General features: G+C 39.7%; 1 protein-coding gene across 1 annotated transcript in view; it reads left to right on the top strand.

Moving 5' to 3' along the window:
• Window positions 1-20,775, top strand: part of LOC104269436 (CD99 antigen-like protein 2) — a gene marked incomplete at its 3' end in the record, with an annotated part of 35,701 nt that extends 14,926 nt beyond the window's left edge. Inside the window, exons 7-13 of the mRNA XM_009872952.1 lie at window positions 11,532-11,573; window positions 11,910-11,966; window positions 16,245-16,280; window positions 18,675-18,740; window positions 19,652-19,708; window positions 20,340-20,378; window positions 20,656-20,775. Of these exons, the coding sequence (XP_009871254.1) occupies window positions 11,532-11,573; window positions 11,910-11,966; window positions 16,245-16,280; window positions 18,675-18,740; window positions 19,652-19,708; window positions 20,340-20,378; window positions 20,656-20,775 (417 nt within the window). The remainder of the gene's footprint in view (window positions 1-11,531; window positions 11,574-11,909; window positions 11,967-16,244; window positions 16,281-18,674; window positions 18,741-19,651; window positions 19,709-20,339; window positions 20,379-20,655) is intronic.
• Between the last annotated feature and the right edge of the window lie 3,694 nt (window positions 20,776-24,469).

Genomic DNA, 24,469 nt, shown 5'->3' with positions numbered 1-24,469 from the left:
ATAGACCTAGATCAATGGAAAAAATGATGACAGACAGCATTTATCTTGTGAAGCTAAGCATCCACTGGGGAGCTAAGCATGCTTCAGTTCAGTAGAATCATAGAATCACAGAATGTCAGGGGTTGGAAGGGACCTCAAAAGCTCATCTAGTCCAGCCCCCTTGCCAGAGCAGGATCACCTACAGTAGGTCACACAGGAAGACGTCCAGGCGGGTTTTGAATGTCTCCAGAGAACGAGACTCCACAACCTCTCTGGGCAGCCTGTGCCAGTGCTCTGTCACCGTGAGATCACATTTTAAGTTCATAAAATTAGAGGGTTTTGTCATTCCTCTGTAGACAATTCTACAGAGACTTTGCCTCCACTTCCCCAAGATGGCAGCTTGAGTGAGCGATTAGAACTCTGACAGGATTGCCTTTATCAGCAGCTATTGCTCAGCCAAAAAGTGAGCACAAGAGGATAGAATATATACGAGAGATTTGTTTCAACTGTGTTTCAGAGCAGACTCTGCTCTCACAAGCTCCTTGAGCTCGCAAAGCACCACACCCTGCTTTGAAGGCGAGGATGTCAAACAGGTTGGCTTTCCCTCTGGGGAGGAGGAGGGTTCAGAGCGTGCCGCCTCCCTCCTCATTGGGTCCTGCCGCGGGTTCCCCGGCTCCCCACACTCCTTTCCCGGGCAATAAATAGATTTCTTCGAGGGTGGGTGGCACCTACAGTGCTGCTCACAGCTTGGCTGCAGTGGGGTTGTTTGCCTTTGTTATTTGTGTTCTACTAGAAGGGTTTTTCAGGGACTTCTCTCTCTTCCGCAGTGCTTGAGTGTGATGGTGAAAGAACTCGTTGGACAGAGACGCTGATTCTAAGCCTCTCCTTCAAACTTGTCACTTCACTTGCAACATCTACCGTGGGGAAAAACAACTAGTGCAATCCAAGCACTGCAGAGAACACCATGGAGAAAATCAGAAGTATCCTTCTTTTATGCCTTGGCTTTCTTTTAGTCCATGTAAGAGGTAAGTGACCTTTACCCTGTCTTATTCCTAGGGCTTGCTTATTAAAGACAAAAAAGAACACACCAAGAACACACAATTTCAAGCCCCTAAAAAATATGTTTGTTTATTTAAAATGCTGGCTGGCATTAATTTTGTTGCTACTGTTTCATGAGAAGTGCTCAAGAGTGTTTAGATAAGTACTTCTGCACTTTCTGAAGAGATACATATCCTTTCGATGATCGCTCATAATAGCCATACTAGTTGGAGTTTTCTTTCCTTTAGTGTTGCTTCCCTAAAATTATGCACATGCTTGGACTTGACTATAAACTTTTTAAATGGAATCTGTAAAGTGAGAGCTTCCAGGGCTACTTAAAAGTTTCCAAAGAGATCCTTAGTCAAATACTAACTTCATGGTTATTGATATTTTGAAATTTATTTTGTAAAACCCAATTCTGATTCAGTTTAAAGATGGTCATGCATTCATACTGGTGCACATGCTTTAATAATTATAAACTAATAATTTATTAGCCTGAATATATAAAATCCACATACAAGCATATTTTTTTGTTCATGAAGGCTTAATGAAGAATTTAATACATTTTGTATGTATTTTTTCATGACTGAGTAACAACTAGGAAAATGTAGTCCCTTCATATTGAGTTGGTTTTCTACATTTGAACGTAATTTTCTTTTAGCAAAATATTATGTGAAACCTTTTTGGAAATCAAACCAAATAGCAACATCCTCATGCACCCTGCCAGGCAAGGGTACTCACAACCTTTTCTTTTTCGTATATTTGCTTTACTTCTAAAACTTGCAGCGCCGTGTTTGATTGCAGGAAGAAACCAGTCATTAACCACTAGTTCCAAAATAGCTGCTGCTGCTCATCCTCCCACCAGCCCTGATTTAAATGGAGTCCCTAGGAGGTCTTGTAGTGATGGGCAGTGAAAAACCTTGCCTTAAATTAATGCCATAGTTCTGTTTTAACAAACGAGGAATCAGTCAGAGGTCTTCAGCAAGTAACGTGGCGTAGAAACAGCAGAGCATTAGGACTGTGCTGGCCTGCCCTGTGGTGTGTTGTGAACAGCGATGATTCACACGGTCACTCATCACCGGCATGCAGAATTTCTTGTTCTAGGGGACTCTCTCATGTTGAGTATTTCCGTTCAGATAATCTAAGCATGGGCAAGCCAATTCCCATCTCCTCTGTCCCTTTAATTACAAGGATTGTCAGCCTAACCGTTCTTGCTGTATGCATGTGTTAATTTAGAGCCAGTCCAGACCCTGCTCCAGGGAAGAAGTCATTGCTAAAAGCTGCTGTGTGCTTTGGGCACAGTCTTACGACTGCAGAAACTATTTAATCCACTTTGAAAAGCAAAATTATTTTTTTAAGGCTATGGCAATATCCACTGAATTTTATCAGTATTTACAATGTTTCAGGGGACATTTACAGGAATCACCTCTCAGTATTATTCAAGACATGGCTTGGCCGTGCTGGTGAATAACTGGTCTAAGTCCTTGTGATAGGAATTTCTGTGGCATAATTCACCTTCTTTTATGCAGCCTTAAATCTTATCTAAGCTGTAACCCTCTGCGATGGCTTCCAGAAATTATTGTGCTACCATAGCCAGGCCAAATCACATCACATTTGTTACTATCTAGTATTTTCTTTATATGCAGCTATCTTCAGTTAGTTGGCTAGACTGCCTTGGTGGACACATCTCAGCAGAGAAGCATGGCAAAACCAAGGACCACATTGCACAAGTGAGACCTGCTACAGTTCAGAAACTTACACACTCGCTGCAGTATTCCATGCTTTTATCTTTTTATCTCTTTGGCTTGTGTTATGTCTATGTTTAAGCAGCTTACATGAGGTCTCCCATATAAGTTGAGTTGCAACAACTAAGTTGTCTGAGTGGCTTTTAGCCCAACCCAAATGAAAGAAAATTCACAGAAACTTCTTTCATGCTAACATCCCAGGTTGGCTAATACATCCCATGTTGGCTAATGCAGTTCAGCTGACCTGTGGTAATTCAGTTTTTGGCTACACTGCCCAGTTACAGTGTGGTATGACACAATTTAGGTGATAGTCCTCCAGGAACATACAGTATGTACCTGTTTGGAACATACTGTAAGCCCAGTTTGGGACATACACCTCCGTTTTGAAATACCCTGTTGGTCCCACTTGGGCCTTACACCCTGTGTGCGTACCTGCAGTGGGGGAGCAGTGCAGCCACAGTACGAAGCTGGAAAGCAGCTGAGACTCTCACTCAGACCTGACTGCTCAGAAATGCTCCTCAGGTTCCCTATACAGATATAATCTATATACCCATATACTGGTAGATTATATGCTTAGTCAGTAACTAAGACAGCACAAAGGCTGAGGATGTTTAAGGGGTATTGTTTACGCCATCAGGTACTGCACTCTATGCAGGTAAAGGGAACAGCAGCTATTGCTAGCCAGTAAACCATGTACCACTGTCCACCCAAGGCTTACAAAGATGTTGACTCAAAACTAATTGTATTCTCGGTTAATTAGCTAGGGATTTTAGGGAGAGAAAATTACAGACCTTGTTGGTTTTGAGGCAGTATATGACTTAGTTTTATGAATAATGTAGTTTTCACTGGAGTTAAAAGACAGGATGGGAGAGATGAAAAACACAGTCCTATTTTACCTATACTGCTCTTTTGAACTCTAGCCCTCACCGTCACTCCGTGTGAGTTCCCCGTGTATGTGCTGAAGCATTTAATATGCCAGACAATGGATTATCTTGTTGCTGAGCAGCAAAACTTATTTCACTCCCAATACCAAAGCTGCTATCACCTGTATGCATGGCAGCGCTGTCATCCAAGGGTGTGATTGCAGTTTGATAGACAGACATACCTGCACTGGTTGAAACGCTAACAAGAAGAGAGCTGTTGCAACATCAGAGCAGGAGAAGAGCTAACCACCAGCGTGGTTACTCAGCTTCTCAGGTTCACTTCTCAAACATTGCTGCCACTCTGTGAGCCCAAAGTGCCCGTTTCTAGTATGTATTTTTCCTTCATTTGCATCAGCAATTGTCAATCTCTTTCCATACCACTGCGGGTAATAAATAGACAAATAAATGCCACAATTCTTTCAAAGTTAAAAATCAGTAAAAATATGCCTTTCTGTGGCATTTTGCCTTGTGGATAGGAGGAGAAGGATTCAGATTGTTTTGATCAGAGTCTTTGTTTCCACAATAGGGCTGACATCTATGAATGATATGGGAAAACACTATCTAAAATCTGATCTGTATTAGAATATTTCATGAAGGCAAATAGGCCACCCCAGTTGAAAGAAAGGGCTTGGATGGGTTATGAAAATATAACAGTCCCACTTCTACTGTATAAGCTTTGTCTGACATCAGTGTATTTTTTAATTCCTGAGGAACTAATTTAAAATCTAAATCACAGGAATATATTTTCAAAGGGTGACAGATTACATGCAGATGTGATGCTTAGTGACATGGTTTAGTGGTGGACGTGACATTGCTAAGTTAACAGCAGGACTTGATGACCTTTAAGGTCTTTTCCAACCTAAACGGTTCTATGATTCTCTAATATCAGCAGTGGAGGAATCAGAGGCACAACACTCCACACAGGGAACAGTCCTGAGTTAACAGCAACAAAGTCTCCCAGATCACAATCTATATCACATCAAAACTACAACTGCACCTTGCAGGTTACCATCAAATCCTGTTCTGAGTCTCCTACTTCTGAAGTTCAGGTACCAGCTGATGCTCTGTCACCCTTTGCCCAGGGCCATTCAGAGAGGCTTCTTCATGCACTTTGGCAGCAAGTGCACCAGCTTCCTTAGCTCTGTGAAAGGACCCTAATTGCTCCTTCTCATTTAGTCCAAATGAGATGAGAGATGGCTCCAGAGACTCCACAGAGATTTTGTTGCTGAACAGGCCTGCTGACATCCAGCAACTTTTTTCCAGCATTATTGTTTTTCGGAAAACAGGTCCTTAATGGCATGAAATAGGGAAGACACAAGTCTTGCTTCTTTGTTCTCTTGCATCTCAAAAACACACAAGCAAAAAACGTGTATGAAATGCCCCGATCAGTTATTTTGGCTTGGCAGTATTACTAACCCCCTTGTAAGCAATATAATTATGCTGATGGACTACTATGACTTTAGGGGGCACAGGGTTAGTTACACAACCGAATTTCCGAAAAAAATTCAACTTGATGTTAAGTTACAGAATGGGACTACCGAGATCTGTGCTACTTATATTGAAGAGCTACAGGTATTTTACCAGTGTACTTGGGATGAAGGTGGGAGAAGGAACATGAAATGACACCCTGTGAGCAACAGAAGTAACAAAGCCTGGCATCTCCATGACCTCCCGCATTATCTTCAGCTCCCTGTGTTGTTGCTAAATTACCAGCTAGGGGAAGTGTGGATTAGCCAGCTGGGATTTAGGCAGTCACTTGGAGAGCCCAAGACAGCTGTTCCTTGCGCCACACTATAGCTGTTCAGTAGGAACCTTCGTATAGGTCTCTTGCTTGAGCCAATCTACTTGTACCTTTCTCATGTAACATGACCTGACACTCTCAGACCAAAACGCTGAAGAGGGCTGAGAGCATCACGAACCACATGGGGACAGAGAGGAGCTTTGGTGAACAGCCCATGCCAGGACCTAAGCTCTGCTTCCTCATGGCATGAACCTGAAAATCTGAGTTTTCAGTGAGATGCACAGACAAATGGTGCCGCTTCATCAGAGGTCCCAACTCTTTTTCTCTGCCTGTAATTTTACAGCATGCACCAGCTTCCTCTGCACTCACTTTGACGGAAAGCGTAGAAAATTTTCTGTTGTATTTTACACACGCAGAGCTTATAACACCATAAAGAATAGCACCTGTCTTTGAACACCATAGAGCTAGAAGTAAACACCAGAGTGAACATCATAGAGCTAGAAGTAAACACCACAGAGTAAACACCATAGAGCTAGAAGATTTTCTTTCATGTTTGATGAGCCCATGCTGGACAGACCTGCAGCAGTACTGCCAGTCTTGCTTTATTAGCACGTCTTATTTGCTGGTAATTATTTAAATGTGTTCCTGTATGAATAAGTGAGAGAGACCTTTTCATTTCCCTTGAATTCAAACTATAAACAGAAGTGACCTAGCAAAAAACATGAAGCAAATAGGTAGATATGCTGAGGTCTATACACTGGAACTTAGACCTTAATTACAGTTTTTCAAGCATACTCATTTTCCACCCCAACATCAAGGGGTTGTAATGGCAATTGTTGTTTATGGAATGAAAGGGCCATGATGGAAGAAAAGAGCTACAGTAACCTCAACAGGAAATATGGATCATAAGAGGTTTACATCAAAGAAGCAGTACCCACTCATTGAGATTTTGTCCAAAGTGTCTGCACTGGGGTGTAAACTTTTATGTTCTCCCACACTTTTTTTTTTTTAATGTGAATACTTTCCTTTAAACAAACGTAATTCCTTCCTGAATAAAGTTGGACCAGTAAATGGGTATGTTCTGAATCACATACCTGGGAGAATGCATCCTATTTTCTTGTTACAGGGGAAGTATGTGTCATGATTGTATAATAATCAGAAATGACCTATACAAAGAATAATTTACTATTTCAGCTAAAAAGAACATAAAATGTGTCCCATACGCAAATTCAGTAACATATTGTTCCTTTCTTAGAAAATTTTTGTTCTCATTTGTGAGTCACCCACTTCCTCCTCAGTCTTTGCCAGCTTCATGTCTCAAGCTCATTGTATTCTCAAAACAATTCTTATTTATGAAATAATTTTTGTTCTTGTTTTTAAATAGTGTAAAATCAACTTCTTTTCCCTTTCTATCTAGCTCACGTTTCAAAGTTAAGTTTCTTCTAATTTATTTGTAGCACAGGTAATCTCATCCCAATCACGTGACTGCTAGCAGTACACTCAAAGCCCATTAATATAATCATATTAATGACAAAAGGATTTATCCAGCACACATGTGCATGTAGGCATTTAAGATGTATGTTCTCACACATGTACACATATAAACACATTTTCTCATCAATCCTAGCTTCGTTTTTAATACTAGACTATGCATAATTAATGCCTGAGAAGTTAATTTCATCTGCTGCATAACCTCTCATTTAGCTACACTTGTGCTGTCTTATTTAAATGTGCATTTTTTCAATGGCCACAAATTGTGTTCAGTGCAGGACTGAGCCCACTTATGGAGACTAAAAACTGCAGAGTGATGTCGTGTTGGCTTTTTGTCAGAAACCTTCTGACTACAGTCATAGTGATGAACTGGTATCATCCACCTGCAGAATCCAGCCTTTTGCCTCATAAGTTCTCCTCAAAAACTGTGGGACCTCAGACCCTTGTGATCCATCATCTACACAGATAAAGAGTGATGGATCCATTTAACATTTAGGTCACAAATCCAACCAGAGGCAAAAGGTGAAGCTTCAGCAGGGTGGGTCATATATTCAAGGGAACCTAGTAAAAGCTGGCTCAGTATCTCTGTGGCAAACAGCAAACATAACAGTCCCCATATCAGAACAAATGGACTAAAAAGGTTTTTATGTCACCAGCCTTCCACACATGATATTCAAAAGGCTCATAGAAAGTATGGGCAGTAGTGAAAGCAAGCGTCCTACCTGGAAGAATCATGTCTAAAAATAAATGTAGTAACTTTGAAATTTAATTTAAGATGTTTTGATGCTTGGTTTGCAGACTCTATTCTCCCTGGCCTGGCTGCTACAGAGAAGTCTACTGTTAGCTATGTAGGCCAGGTCTATACTTCAGATTTTTACAGCACAGCTACATGCATTGGGTGGAGATGAGGGAATTATATTCCAAATAAGGCTTTCAGTGCCAGCAGAAGTCCTGCTGTTAGTATAGTTCATTGTGTTTGAGCAGCTAATATAAATATAGTCAAAACAAGTCCTTTCATGATACAAATTGTATACCCATCTGGAAGGCTTGCTTTCTTACCTCAGTATTTTCTCATTTGCAGATAAGGACTATTCTGTGGTGTCAGGCAGGAGCTTATAAGCACTTTCTCAAATTCTCTGTTATAAATCATTGAAGACCACCCAACAAAACACACTATTCCAATCATTTTATTTCTATGTAAAAACAGGGATGCTCCCAGAAGAAAGGCTCGAAGTGATGCCAAGAAATAGCATACTAGCCTAAAGCAATAACAACAGAGGTAAATCTGAGATAATACCTTCCGCATAGCTAAATGTGTTCATAACTTTATCCAGGTTAAAAAAATAAAACAAAAAAAACCCCAAGCCAACAGAAACCACATGCATAAAAACCCTAACCAAATAAAAATCCCTAAAGGAACAAAGCTGTTTTCTCCCCACTAAAATTTCTCTCATTCTCATTTTCATCAGTATATTTCTGGCTGTTTCTATTATAGACTCTCATAAAAAAAAAAAAAGACCACTTTTATATGTGGAAAATGAATTTATTTCAGTCTGTTTGTTCTGTGAAAAAGTGTGACTAATTTATTTCTGTTGTGATTTATCTTCAGAATTCCCTGAAGTGACTGTAGTTCCTATTGAGCTGAACATTCTCTGAGTCTCTAATGTGCTTTTGTTTTTAGACCCACCATTTTGCGGATGAAATCCGGGCTGTTCAGCTATTTAACCATCTGTTATCCTCCCAGATTAGATTCATAAAATGTCTAGGTGCAGTCTCAGAAATGGTAATGAGCATTTAAAATTCTGCTCCACAAAATCTTACTTCTCGCAGTCATTTGATGTTATTATCGGAGGAAGTCGCAATGGAAGTCCAAGCAATCTTTTAGTTTGTGGGAATATCATTTAGCATTCCACACAGATGTCCACACACAATCTGCCCATCTGTCAGGGGTTATATTTACACAGCCAAAGAGATTTCAGTGTAGACTCATGTCTCACTCCCGATCAGTCATTCTGCATTGGTGTCTGTTTTTTGTTACTTGGTTTACCATCAGAAATAATTCTTCAAAAATCAATCTGAGTTAATTTCTGCAGATGATTTTCAGGCTGCTTTTTCTCTTCTTAAAGTTTCTGTAGTTGTCTTCTGTTTTTGTCTTGCTGTCTCAAAACAACACCTCTTGTCTTTTCCAATCTTTTCAATAACAGAGCAGACATACAAGAGGAGAAGGAAATGTCGATACTGTGTAGAAGAGCAGATGTTTGTAACAGTTTTGGTCTGTTGTTTTGCTTTGATTTTCAGGCAATTGCAAGCAACTGCATCATCTTGTCTGAATTTCAGAATCTCTTTTCATTAGATTCCTTTTCCTGTTTTTTTTCCCCAAACTTCAAATAGATATTACACCTGGAAGTCTTCCAGAGTCTTCCTTCACACAACCATTTGTCACGTTCTCTTTACAACATTAGGACCTTGGGAGCTGCTTTTTATATCATTAGTTCCTGCATGTCAGGACCTGCAACAAAGGAGCTGGCTTGGCCGACAGCTCTTCGGTGTTACACAATTATTTCTGATGACTCCAACAAAAAATGGTTTGAGCCCTGCTTGCAGTATCCTGCAGCAGCAGGGCTTAGGTCAGATAGCCCTTTTCGGCACTCGGGACACCAGTCAAGAACGAAGGACAAAAACAAGGGACAGACAAACTTAAATTGCTCATATTGCTGGCACTGAAGAAAAGTATAATTTGATCGTATAAGTTGAGGCAATGCCAGGATGTCAGCCTGCTGGTGAGGGCCTGCATTAAGATCAGCTGGTGCCGTGGCAGCAGCTGTGACAGCCCCCGGGCAGGGGCTCAGGGACAGGAAGGGCTGGTGGTGCCCTCAGGGCTCTGGCAAGGAATATCTTCTGAGGAAGCAACTTGTCAATTTTATGTAGTTAGGTATTGTCTTAGAATATGAACCATCTAAGGACCCAGTCCAAAGGTTACTGGACTTGACAAGGTTGGCTGAGCAACGAGGGCAGGGAAAGGAGAGGTGGTCGGATGAGGTGACCCTCCAAGATCAGTTCAAATGATAAGAGATAACATACAATGCCAAGAACATTACTGGGAAAAGCTTATGCTGCTATCTGCTTTTCCTTTCTGAACACGGGTTTGTCATAATGTTTTATAGGGACAGTTTTGCTTTAGAAGCCATTTACTATTTTGCATTCCAGCCTCATTTTATCATTTCAGTCAGACACCAGCTATAATTAAGTTCACAGACTTACGTGAAAATCCTCACGGGAATCAGAACATTTTTACTTTATGCTCCTGCACTGATTGTTATTTGAGGATCACACAATGTTTTACTACTGATAATTAATCTTTCCAGGAGCTCTTTGAGACAGGCAAGAGCTATTATTCAGGAGCTGTGATTCATGTGAAGAATGCCACAAAGACAGACAGCACACGTCAAGAAGAGAGTGCTGAGCTGAGCCCAAAGTGCTGTCATGCTGGAGAACCTCTGATGGCCTCTTTGTGTTCCTCAGTTTCCCCTCTTGAACAAAGAAGCTTTTCTTGGTGTGAAGTGTTCAAGATTTACTGAGAAAAAAACTTCTTTGAAGAGTTAGGTATTAGGCTTTTTAGATGGGATAATAAACAGGTGCAGATCAAGAGGCTTACTCGATAGAGCACAGTAAAACATTTCTGCTAGGGAAGCCATGGCACATCATGACCTTTTGCAGGTTTGTGTAAGCTGATTTTGTTTTCGGTGAGGTTTCAGTCTGGATGAAAACTAATGGAAGCATACTCTGCAAAAAGGTGTTTCATGAAGGCTGTGTATTAAAAAGAAAGTGGTAGATTGTAGAGAGTGGAAAGTAAAGCTCGCATGAATAACTGTGTTTGTTCAGTTAAAAGTCATGCTACAGTTTATACATTTTAAACATTTTCCAGTTTTATTTACTTGCCAGCTTCAAAGGTCAGGATGCTAATAGCTCTGCTGTGACATTTAACAACATCATTGACACCTAATACAGAACAGGAAGGGTTCTTTTCTCCCTTTTGGATTTTTTAAGGTACAGTGGAAATGAAATTAGATAAACACGTCTTTATATCTTTTATGGCTGGCACTTGTTACAGGAATAATTTAAAAAAAAAAAGTTGATTCATGTTATAAGTGATCACAAGGCAGGCTTACCAGTAAAGCTGCTCTCTGAACCTGAGCTAATAAAACAATAATGAAGGTATTAAAAGTTCTCACCTAATTATTCTGGTTTGCAAGCAGTGTGCTGAACGCTACTTTCAGCCATCTCCTGGCAATAAGCCCTCGTGTCCTGTAACAGGCAACCTGTGTTCTTCAAAGCATGTTTGCATAGTGGCTGAGTATGGATAACACGAGAGAGCGGATTAGCTTTGCACTACCTGAATGGAAACCTTCTTTGAATTAAGTGAGCCCACCTTGCATGGTCATTCAGGACTGCACAGTGCAGGGACAACAGCTGGCAGCTTGTTCTGCACCCAGTCCTGTTCAGATGGATTTTCCCTTTGCCTCGTATTGGTTTTGTCCAGAGCCCTCGGATCAGGGACATCATGGAAACCTGCCCACTGACTTCGACTCTTACCTTCTGTCACCTTCCTTCTAGGTCAACGTGATTTTGATTTAGCTGATGCTCTTGATCACCCAGGTAGGTAAATCTCCTATCCTTATTCTATCAGAGCATTTAGACCCAGTATTAAATCTTGAATTCTCTTCCTTGAGGACTGGAATACGAAATGACTAGTACTTAAGTTAAAAATATAAAGAACTGATAAATGGTAGATTTCAAAGTTTCTGTAGTAAACTTAATTTTTTCTTTCAATCAGAACAAATGGCTTTGAAAACCTATCTCTTCATTTTTAGCTTCTGTCAAGATAAGTAAAGGCTTATTGAATGCAGCTCTCTAGATCTGTAAATACTTTCTTTTGATAAGGTGAGAAATTTTAAGCTGTTATTGTTTATTGTATGTCATTGTGTCCCACAGGGGACATAATTACCAGGAAGCCTACAGTAATCAGAAGACCGACACGGCCTGTACTGAGTAAGTAGTGAAGATGTCGGGGCATCACTGATCTTAAATATGTAGAAACTGTCTCCCATGAGATTCTTGTTCTATTTGCTAATGCGCCATAGCTGAAATGATTTGTGTGAATACTAGTTGTCTTCTCTATGTAAAGTAAATATTCTTTGGGCAATTGCCAATTACATGTCTTTACTGCTTCCAGTAAGGCTTTAGAGCATGACTGGCCACTGACAGCATTTTGTTTCCTGAAGATCTTCATGCTTTTCCAGCCTCTACTGAACTCCCTGGGGAGTATAACAATGGGTAACTGTCGCTAAAAAATGGGTAAATGTTCTTCGACTTTTTTTCTCATCATCTTTTCTTTTAGCATAAATCTTCATGATGCTTGGTAGTGGACTTTGAAATGAATCAGAATATATTTGTATATTCTTTCCTCTCCCCCATGTATTTATTTAATATTATCTAGTGTTGATGGTTACAAAAATCTGTGTCTGAAAGGAAAAAAGGCCCTGAACAGCTGAGAGAGCCAAAAGATTTTAGCTATAGTCCTGAAGATGACAAATGATGATTTCCAATGAACACTCATTATTGTTGAAAAAATCCCAAACTCCAAACAACGACAAAATCACACATGCATTTATGATGGCACATTTTACGATAATATAGAGACTTTTCAACTAAATTACACTGAAAGAAATTTATGGCTATCAAACATAATGCTTGAATCAGGAAATGCTGGATAACATCGGACCACACAACAACTTTCAGTCTTTTTCTGGATAAACGTTGCACTAAGTTTTTAGGTATGTGAAAGCAATTACATTTTCCCCACTATTCTCTGGCTCACTTTGAACTAACGGGGCAGCATTTTGTGAATGCGATGATTACTAAATCCTGTAATTGTTAAATTTTTCTTTTCTGCTTCATTTTGCGAAGAAAACGTGTGTTTGGCCTAGACTAGAAGCTTCTGTTGTCAAGTGCTGATAAGCCATCGCTCTCTACTTAGGTAACTGTCTTGACTTCCTTTAAAGTCAATGGAGAGAAACCATCATGTCTAAGGATGGTTCATATTGCTCTAACTGTGGATTTATTCTCATCCTAATATAAACTGCCTCAGCCAGGTGAAAGGAATTTGATTTTTAGAGATTCCTAAATCTGTTTAGAGATGCAACAGTCAGATGATTATCTGCCCTATCAACTTCACTAATTCTTGAGAATGAAGAACTCTGTTTTACAGACCATTCTGGAATCTCTTTTACCACTGAAGAGGATTGCAGGAACTCTAAAATCAACTAAAACTAATTAAAGCAAGAATGTTAAAAATCAATTACTAGACCTGGAAACGTGAAGAAAGATGATACAAAAGTATGTCCTGACATCTACTTGATGCTTCATCTTAACCTCAGTGTCTCCCCTATGTCTCATTCAGTCGGTATCACTCAGAAATGAGATTGGCTGAGATGATGACTTTGGTTCAACTGAGGCCAGTTACTGTTCAGACCATGTGCTCTGGGCATCACTTTCCACACACCTCTCTTCTTGAGTTCATAGAATCATAGAATTATAGAATCATAGAATGGCCTAGGTTGGAAGGGACCTTAGAGATCATCTAATCCAACCCCCCTGCCATGGGCAGGGACGCCTCTCAACTAGATCAGGTTACTCAAGGCCTCATCCAACCTGGCCTTGAACACCTCCAGGGAGGGGGCAGCCACAACTTCTCTGGACAATTTATTCCAGAGTCTTGCCACCCTCGTACTGAAGAATTTTTCCCAAGATCCAATCTAAATCTATTTTCCTTTAACTTAAATCCATTTCCCCTTGTCCTATTGATGACCATCCTGTAGGTTCCCTTCAGGTATTGGAAGCCAGTTATAAGGTCCCCTTGGAGTCTTCTCTTTTCAAGACTGAACAATCCCAGTTTCCTCAGACTATCCTCATAGCAGAGGTGCTCCAGCCCCTGGATCATCTTTATGGCCCTCCTCTGAACTTGTTCCAACAGACCTATGTCTTGCTTATGGTGGGGACACCAGAACTGGACACAATATTCAAGGTGAGGTCTCACAAGAGCAAAGGGGAAGAATCACTTCTCTTGATCTGCTGGCCAAATTCCTCTTGATGCATCCCAGGACAGCGTTGAATCCCCCTGCAGGTACCTCCCATCTAATGTGACAAAATTTGACACAAAACTGAACGGAAGGTGATGTTTATTTACCAAATCTCTAAATAAGTTAATTTTACCCACTAGCGTTCATCCTGCCATTAATTTAATTTTACAGTATGCTCAAACCCGTATACACATGAGCACCAAGATGCATGTGTTCAGGGGATCTGATGAGCATCATGTGCAACATGGGACCAGTTACATCAGCTACTGAGGCCTTATCCTGTTGCTGTGGTTCTTCTTGATCAGAAATAACAAGCCAGTTTATGTACAGACCTTTTATACCTTTTAGGAGTCATCAGCTCTTATGGAGAGGTCATTGGCCTCATAATCTTGCTTACCTCAGTGTCTCTAGACCCTAGGCCAGGTTGCTGCCCACTGTCTGGTTCTGCTTGTTTGGGTTACTCAGACTATGTCTACAGCCAATTTTCTGGGTGCGTAAACAGGAAAGTAGTGCAATAGGTGATACGCTGCAACCTTTGGCTTTCAGGTGCCCTTCTGCTTTCCCTCTGCTGACAAGTCATCTGTGCTGTCATCTTATCGGAGTGCAGGCCAGCTTTAGCAGAAGCAACTCACTCATCAATCTTACTGCTGGGAACAGTGACCTTTATTGTCTGTTCTTTTAACCCTTTGCGCTGCTGTTTCTTCTGGTTCCTACAGACACGTGCATTTCCACTCATATTTCATTCATGTGAGCCTTAGCATTTCTGCAAAAAATCTCTGCATGAACCCTCCAGAGTGGAACCCTGCATCTTCATTGAATTCATCTCGATAATAGATCAAATCCAGTTTGCCATTTATTGCTTCTTACAGTGTCAGCCTTTTACAGGCAAAGGCATTTTCGAAATACAACTCTTTGCTGGCCAGACACAGACAGGATCAACACCCGACTTGACAAGAACAACCCAAGTCACGTAGTATGAATTTGGTTATTTTCCTGCCAGATTTCCTGGTGACATCAAAGCACTGTTACACAAATGAGACTGGATACTGTGCAAAAGCAGCTTCCCACACCCTCTAGATATAAAGACCACAAGAAGGCAGAGTTGTGCACAGCGATGCATTTGGATGGATTTTCCTGGGTTTCAGGAATTCTGATGTAATTGAAATGAAAAAAACTCCTAGATGTAATTGAGTGCCTATCTCATTTTCTGTGGCAATAAACATAAGTATCAAAATTTAGGTAGATTTTGCTGTTCCTCCTGAATCATTCCATCATTCCATATTCATAAGGAGCAAGAAAGGGATTCTTGGAGTTATGACATCCATCTAATGTATTTCTGACTGTTACATACAAGCCCTAAAATATTATCCACATACTCATATCCAGGCTCGCACATTGAAAATGGAGTTCTTGTTTATTCACCTGCAGCTCATGGACAAATTGTTTACTGGGTAGAAAATTCCATTCCAGGAACACTGAGACGCATGTATAGTGCTGGGGGAATGGTCCTTGTCTGTTGATTCACTGCTTAACATGCACGTGCAAATATTTAAGTATATTTTAAAACCTTTGTAGCTCAGCCAAACTAAAACAGACTGTCGCCCAACCTCAGACAGGAGTGTATGATTGCTTGAAGCAAAATTTTTATGTCGCCATGACCTTACATATATTAGTTGATTCAATTCTCTCTCCCTAAGTATGTTTATTACTTCCTAGTGTTTGTTCTTGAAATAGATATTCAGTTTTTGTAGTTCAGCAAATTAAACCTGAGCCAAACATGCATATACCAGTTTTAACCACAGACATAAATGTTAATAAAGTATATCTTAAAATAGATACATTTTAATATCTTAACATAGCTAATTACATTAACTTACTTGCAAATATATTAAAGAGGTAATGATCTCGATTCCATTATGAGATTTATTCTGAACTTATTTAAAGCAGGAATAAATTTTCATATTTTGAGTACAAAGTACCATATCATTTTTCAATTATTGCACAGGCAAACATTAAATTCTGTAAGAGTTTCCAAGAAAAGCATAGTACTTTTTGGAATTTGTGTGACTGACCTGAAAAAAGTTGCTTGTCAAACTTCCAGTTACATATTTTCTATCAAAACTAACACCTCGCTTCCCTCAAGAATGGTATGTAACTCACTTTACATCTTGCTCCTTTTCATTTTCAGACAACGATCTGCATTTAGGAGACGCTCTTGGTGGAGGTGAGTACTCTCTTCTTTTTTTCTAATATGATGGTTGGGTTTTTTTCCTAGTGTTGTGTTTTGTTTTTTTTTTTCCTGAAGTCTGCGTAATTTGTGAAAAGAGATTTCAAGACTCTACGAGAAAGAGCAGTAATGGGAGTCTTTACAAAGTGTGTACATGCAGCCCTTTTGCCTCTGCCTCTGGCAGAATGTTGAAGACAACAGGTGGTGGCAGTAGTTTCTTCGGGTACAAAACCCAGGTCTTCCTAAGACTAGGAATCAGAGGTAACAGTGGATAGAGAGAGGTCTGAGCTTTTTGAAGCTCTGCTAATCCCTCCAGAAATGTAGGAAGGAATATTTCAGTGATGAGCACTGATGGACATGATGCAGCTTAAGCTTGAAGCAGTCAAGTTGTAAGTTGCTATAACTTCCAGGTGTTCCTACAACATCCAGAACTGACCAAGGAAGTACTCATGGTACTGTGCTGAGCTGTGTGGATATATGAAATCCTTAGCTTTGGGAATTTTTGCACCACATTTTGTTTAGTGTGTTTAGAAATATACCAAGGATGTGAAGTGCTCTAGAAAGGTTCTTGCACAGTGAAATTACCTAAAGTGCAAGTAGGATTGAATCAAAGCCTAAAATTCCACTTGAATCAAGGCTACACAAATCAAAAATTACTTCTCAGGCTGTTGCACAGAACCTCTGAATTATGATTCCAGTCCCTTTACTCATGTTTCACTCTTATAGAATCATAACTTCTATGTTATACTTTCTCAATTCCAGAGCTTTCTGCATTTCCAGGATCCCCTGTGGCATTTCACCCTTGTATTTGAATGATGTGTTAGCCTGTATTTTATAAGGCTGAATCTAATTTTGTTTCTAATTCCCATGTTTACACTGTCACTTCTTCCTGCCCATACTAATTGTTCCACTCCTGTAAGTTTTTAACGGGCAATTTTATGATAGGATGGGTTGACGATGTTGATTAAATTATTAATGAATAGCTTAAGTATCTTTATTAAAATCTGCCTTTTCACTCAGAGGATGAAAAATTATGTTTCCCTCGGGTTTTGTCTCTTTGCTCCATCTTCGGTTCAGGTTCTTAATTGACATTCAAACATGGTATAATGGGGTTTATGGTATGTACCTTACTATCAGTTGTTCTGGGGACATTGTTTTTTCAGTAGCTATGCCACAGGACATATCTTCTTACACTTAAAGAAGACTGAATAAGTGCAGATTCATAACAGAAATGAATAATGGGATCAGTAGTTTTCTGCTTGTGTGCCATGGTGAGTCTTTGTTACACACTGCTCTGGAACAGAACAAGTCTCTTCCATTGAATGGAATTAATTGGGCAAAGTCTGATTCAGCGAGGCTTTAAGACTTCATCTAAAATCCACTGAGTGCAGTAGGCTAAATTTGCCTGAAGTTAAGCATGTATCTATATAATTTGCTGAATCAGAACCTCAGTGTTGCTCGCAAACAGAAGCATTATATTTAACAGCTAGGCAAGATGAAAACATGATAAAAGGGTATCTGGCATGTACTGAAGGTGAAGGAAAGGTTTAAGGAGAGGGAGGGAAATTGGTATTTATTTCTGTGACTTAGCTTTGATTTACTTGGAGCTAAATTCAGTGGCTATGAGAACAGTTAAATATGTGACTGAACTGATTGGAGAAAAGATGGCAAGAGATGACCTACTCTATATAGGCAGACCAACAGCCCTGGACATCAACTTTGGCATATTTTGTCCTGAGTCAGCTCTTACCGGTCCAGCACTGTATGTGCAATCTGGAAATGGCTATTAGTCAACAGATCTCCTGCTCTGTCCAATGCATCTCTTTGTAATACTTTGGCAAAAATTAAGGCCAAATACAAGCACAAAGTCCTAAACAGCAAAGCTGAAGTCTGAGTTCGTTTTGCATTTTTCAAGAGTAGCAAATTCATCATGAGTTAAATGAACTGAGCATCTGTTAGATGAAACCAATCTGCAGATGTTATTCATACCTGCTGATGGCACAGAGACAACCTGCTGCCTCATGCCCAGTATCAACTTCTCTGCGAGCTCTGCATAACTGCACCACCAATGCCTACAGTAACACCCTGTGCCTGCCTCCTGTCAGTGTTAAACAATGTCAGCCCTTGCCAGAAATACATGAAATATTTCCCTTCAACATTTTTGTGCATTGTTCTCTCATTTTAATTTTGAAAATACTCCCTTTTCACTTCCTAAGTAGTTTTAGTAGCTAGCACTATATCATGCTTGAGGCGTAACTAGTGACAAGATCCTATTCTTAATTCATCGGAGGACAAATTAGAAATAGGTATAAAATCTCAGCTTATCATACTCTTTATTTACAGCTCTCTGTTTTGCCTGCCCAATCATCTAATAATATTAATTATCAATAGGTGACATCTCAAGAAAACCTTTATACCCACCTCTTCCACCACGACCTGGAACCTACAGCAATTCTGGTAAGAATATTTTCTCCTAAGAAAATCTAGGACTGTGAGCTGTTCAGAGCAGATATTTTGACCAGATTTCTCTCTTATTTCTTTATTAGTAGTTTTTATCATTCCTTCCCTCCATCTCCCTTTTGTAGTCACTGTTCCTGACTCAGTGTTTGGAAAGATTTTCTGAGTTATAGTGTTGGTACCATAAAGCTTTTCTCTCTGCCCAAAACGTGGGATGCTGACTCCTAAGTGGCATGAAACTAACACTCATCTTGTTTGCTTTTTGATTTTGGTAATGTATACACTGAACCACACTAAGGTTCAAATCTGACATTTAGCTACAGAGCATGGATAAGCCTATGTTCAAATCCTTACTGAGATGCGCATCTGAGATGGCCCTGGGGCATACAACGGGTGGGACCTGGGAGATGGATGCAAGCCTATACTGCTCTTTAGTGTGGTCCCAGATACCCACTTAAATAAAGTGCAAGTGGTACACCTGCCCCACCTACCACCATCTAACCCATATTTATTTCTGGTATGATTGTAGTGGTAAGCCACGGACAAGTCCTCCTGGAGTTTTTCCTGGAAAGGACCCACTGAATTCCTGCTCCAGGAACTGCTGGGATTTGATATGTCCATATTATATAAGGATTTGTGCTACTAAGAGCCCAAGCCCACACATCCCATAGGTGCCCAAGAGAGATGCAGAATGGGTAGACACCAACACTTTAAGTACTCGAGCTTCTATGTTAATCTGAGTAGGTCACCATTCAGTGCAAGAGACCTGACCAATGTGCCATGTCGAAGCTGGGATTTCAAAGGCCCCTTGCCCCTCCCTAGAATGGTACAAAAAGACCAGACAAGGGAGCTGAAGAGGTTACCATTGCTCAGATAATTTTGCAACAGGAATCCTAATCTTTATCTTGCAGGAGGTTTTGCTGACTCAGACCTCCTTGATGGGAAGCCTTTACCACCTCACATAGCAGGTAATATTTACCAATTCTCTTTACAGATGGCAGGTTTTGCTTAGTGGTAATTTGTTTGTCACTGAAGGTATGGGACAAGTCTCTGCTATTTTAACTTAGATTAGTTGTCCTTCTCCATAAACAATTGTTTGAGTCTAAAGCTCAAACTTGAAATCTGTTCCTAAACATTTTGTAGCATTCTAGCATATGCCAGAACCCTGCAAGACTTATCCCTTTGAATTCAGCTAGGATAGTCCCGATGCAAGGGACTTCTGCTGAGAACCAAAAGGAGATACATCGGCCCTATGATCTTAAGTTATTGATAAATCATCTGATTGTCTGGCACTAGAGAACAGCCAGAGTATACTGGCCTCCCACTCCCTGTGAAATGAGCTTGATGCAGACTGCTAAGTGTTATCCTGTTTTTAGAAGATAATATTCTCCTCCCAAACCACAGTGTCAGGAGGATGGGCAGTTATTCCTTCAGCCAGCGCAGCTGTCAGTCAGGACTGGAAGGGGAGCTCCTCTCTCACAGTCCTGCCAAGCTCTCCCCCTTCACCTTCTGTAAGAAATCACCCTTTGCTGAGTAAAGACTTTGTTATCAAAACCAGATGATAAGCATTTCTTGATGAAACTTCACCCTCTGTTCCAGGAGAAGAGGAGCATAATTTCAATCATGGAGGAAACACAGGTAATTTACAATTTGTTTCTGATTGTCATAAAGTAGTAAGAAAATACTAGTCATAGGTATGTAGCATATATACTTAACTACGCTTTAAGACACTGTTCTCACACCATCTGTAATTTAACATAATTTCTAGAATCCTGCCTAATTCCATTTAATGTATTTCCAGTGTTTCACCAAACAGTTCTCATAGTTTGGAAAAAGCACACCTTAGTAGAGAATATGCTTAAGCCAAACCATTTCAGTGCCTCTGGAAGAAAAAGCTCTTTTTTTGCCCCCACAGATTCAGGATTAATAGCTGGCGTTACATCTCCTATAATATCTGCTTTCGTAATACTAGTCGTTGGATCCATAGCAGCCTACTCTGCCTACAAGAACAAAAAACTTTGTTTCAAACCACAGGGTAAGTAAGACCTAACTGGCTTCCCTCTTTCTGAGCTCATTCAGTGCTGAAGTAGGTGGGAATTTTACAAACAATTCCAGCAGAGGCAGAAATGGGTTCAAGGATGAGGGCTTGGGGGTGCCATGCTGGGCTCTGTGGGAAGGCTTGGGCAGGGTTACGCAGGGGAGATCCAGCTGGAGCACGGCCTGGGGATGTCCCAGGAGAGGCTGGTCAGGGCCGTGAAGGCTGTTTGTGCCCTCAGGGTCCTAACATTTGCTTCTTTTCCCCCATTTATGTGACCTGGGTGTTGCTATAAGTGTCAGGTCAGAGATCCCATGGCCCTCTGGAAATGGGGAGTGAGACGAAGCGGGAAGGCTGCCTGTACGTCTTGGGGGATGCGAGGTTCCCACCTGCTGCCTCAAAAGGGCTGGAGCAAAAAAAGCCCAGAAAATCTGTCAGAGGGCATCTGTGGTGGAAATACTGAATGTTCAATCTTCATTTTTCAGGTGGGGCTACAGTGTAAACTGCTGAAAGAAGAGCTGCCTTCTGATCACAGGCTCCTTTCGTTGGTGACATTCAGCCCACGGATGTGACTATTTTTTTCTGCTTTATCATTCTAACAAAAGAAAGTCTTCCTTCAATGAATATTTTGTTGAGACACTGCAATCCTGCTCTCTTTCACTTGATGGCATTCTTGTACCTTTGAGTTTTACATCATCAAAGATGTGCTTAAGACATCCGCGGATTGTATTGAACTATTCCACCTGTATTCATAAAGGTTGCATACACATTTTGATTCAGAAGTTATTTAAAAAAAAAAAAAGAAATCAAGTTTAATATAAGCTAAAAAAGGAAAACTTCTCATTTGTTAATATCTGAGTCACCAAACAACTTTTTTTTCTTGTTTTCAAAACTATCCAAAATACTTAATCCTTCTGATAGATTAGGAACAAGGAAATTGCTTTTTCCATTCATACATGTTAGGTTCCTTTAGTCTATTTCTGTATTGTCTATAAGTTTAAGGAAAACTTTAAATTGTATAAAACACTAAAAATTTTAATGCTTTAATTTTGTATTTTTGTCTGAGTTCAAGCAAAGTGAAAGGAGCTATAGATGGAAAACCGATTCTTAATTTAAAAATATAGCATAAAAATTCTGTATGTTGACAAACTGCTGATTAAAAAGAAATAAAAATGAGAGGAACACATGTTGATTTTATTTATTTATCTATCTATCTATTTATTTATTTATTTATTACTGAAACTATGTTTAGCTCCTCACAGGAACTGGAATTTGATAGAACTTTGGTTTCTCTTCTTGAAAACTTAAGTCCTGCCTTTAGAGGCAGTAATCTGGCAGGCTTGGTTTTTAAGAACCATATTATTCACAATTTATGTAAAGGGAAATCAGGTACAAAGTTTTCAGAATGATTCAGAATGAGTCTGTGACACTTTGTTCTGCAAAATCTACATCACACCAACTTTTAAACACATACGTACACAGAGGTATGGTTGATACAGTTTCACTAGCAAGCCTGTTTTGACTTTTCCCCTTGTTCCTGATCAATCTTGCTGTGCTTAGGTAGACAGACTTGTCCTTAGGTAGACAAATCTCTCACCAAAAACTAACGCTTTTTCAATCTCTCTGCCTTCGTTTAGCTAATTGAATCGAAATACTAGCAAACGAATAAAATGCAGCTGAACGCTGCCAAAAACTAGTAGTTTACTGACATAATTCTGCAATAGCGCCATTTTAGCTAACTCTTTCAGGCCTAGAGGAAATCTGTGTGGTTTTATCTTAATCTTATATGCAAAGCATGCTTTTTCTTACTGGAATTCCAGGTAGATGGAGGTAAACATGATTTTGTGTTTATTAAACTGTCGAAAGACATAATCTGAAAAAGTATTCTTTTCATAAAATAAAATACTATTATAACAAAATTACGTTTTAAATTGATATATATCAGTTGCTGAGGAGACAACCATAACCTCTATTTTGATCCTGAAAGTAAGGAATGATAATGTACATCAGTTTCAACACAGAAACACTGTGACAACCCACAAACCAACGAGCACATTTGTGGCTATCACTTTCAACTTACAAATGATAACATATTACGGTTTTAAAGGACACTTGGTATTTCTTTAAAAATACTAAATTTCCATGCTAATAGTTAAAAGAGATTGATATATACTTTGCCAGGCAGACACAAAGTTTTGATCCATGAAATGTGAAAATGTTTTGTGGTTACTACTTCAGTCGTTTGTTTAAAAATCAAAATATATATTTTGCTTCTTTCTCTTGAAAATTTTCAATAAACACTTACTGTGTTTTACCTAATATCATCTGAATGTTATTTGGTTTATTAGTTACTTTCTGGGACATATGCTGGCTGATACCTTTTACATCACACACATTCATTTACATGATACATAATTTACATTATACAAATTCATCTAAGTCCTGGTGGGGCAGCAAAAGAAATGCTTCAACTTATCAACAGTAAGGAAAAAAAGGAAACAGCTTCAGAAACATTTTTGTTTTTTCTTTTCCAGGAGCAATGTCCAGTGAAGGATCTATGTGCATTACTATGATTTTTGGTTTTGAATTCTAATTACAACTTATTTAAATTTGTTCACAGTATTTTCAACAGAATTTCTTAGTTGAAATTACTTGTGTTAATATTATCGGCCAAAAAGACTATTTTATTAGGAGAATTTGAGAAAAATCTTCTGAAGCTCTTTGGTCTAATGACATCATCATACAACCAATATACTGGTGTGCAGGCACACTTTTCAGTGTTAATTCTGCTTTTAACTAGGATGATGATGATGACAATGACAATTTTATTATACTTTTTATAATAATTACATTGTGATTATCTCAGATAATTTGGGGTTTATGTAGGGAAGGTCTAACATAATTAAATCTGGAGAGGAAGGAAGGATTATAAACTGGCTGTCAGACCAACAGAACTCTATCCTGGATTGTTGGCCCTGACATTTTAAGTCTATTCTATGTTTTCAAAACATTGCTGGTACACAAGTAAAACAGAAAATTATCTAAATGTCAACATTTTTTTTTATTACTAAGAAAATGCCATTGTTGATTGTAAAGTCCCCCAACTGAAACACATCTGCCAGTAAAAGTATCTACCATAGCGGTCTCGCTACTTGTAAGCATGTTTTTCAGTTGACCTGTCTGTATGAGCAGACATTGAACACACTTCTTGAGAATTTTGTTTCTGTGGGACAAATAAAACTTGATTTCCGACGTGTTTATGTCACCTCTGTGACTACTGGAGCAACGACAGTCTCTTCTCCAGCAGACCTTTAGGATACCCCCAGCGTATGAGAGAACAGATGCTGAATCTCAGAGGCAACATTGATTGTTTTCAGATAAAGGTTTAATTTTTAAAGGCACGTGCATTTTTCATCGATGGCATGATGTCTTAAATCACTGTTCGCTGAGCAGTTTGATGCAAAGATGAATCTACTGAACCAGGTCAGCCTAAAACTACCTTGCAGGGATATGTTGTGTGAATACGCATGTTCATGTATATACGTGCCCTTGTGGCCAAGAGGGCCAATGGGATCCTGGGGTGCATTAAGCAAAGTGTGTCCAGCAGGGCTAGGGAGGTTCTGCTCTCCCTCTACTCTGCCCTGGTGAGACCACACCTGGAACATTGTGTCCAGTTTTGGGCTCTCCCATTCAA

Source organism: Apaloderma vittatum, unplaced genomic scaffold (genome assembly GCF_000703405.1).
Source record: "Apaloderma vittatum isolate BGI_N311 unplaced genomic scaffold, ASM70340v1 scaffold5567, whole genome shotgun sequence".
Lineage (NCBI taxonomy): Eukaryota > Metazoa > Chordata > Aves > Trogoniformes > Trogonidae > Apaloderma > Apaloderma vittatum.
The sequence above is the reverse complement of the archived record's forward strand: the minus strand, read 5'-3'. Positions and strand labels throughout refer to the sequence as shown.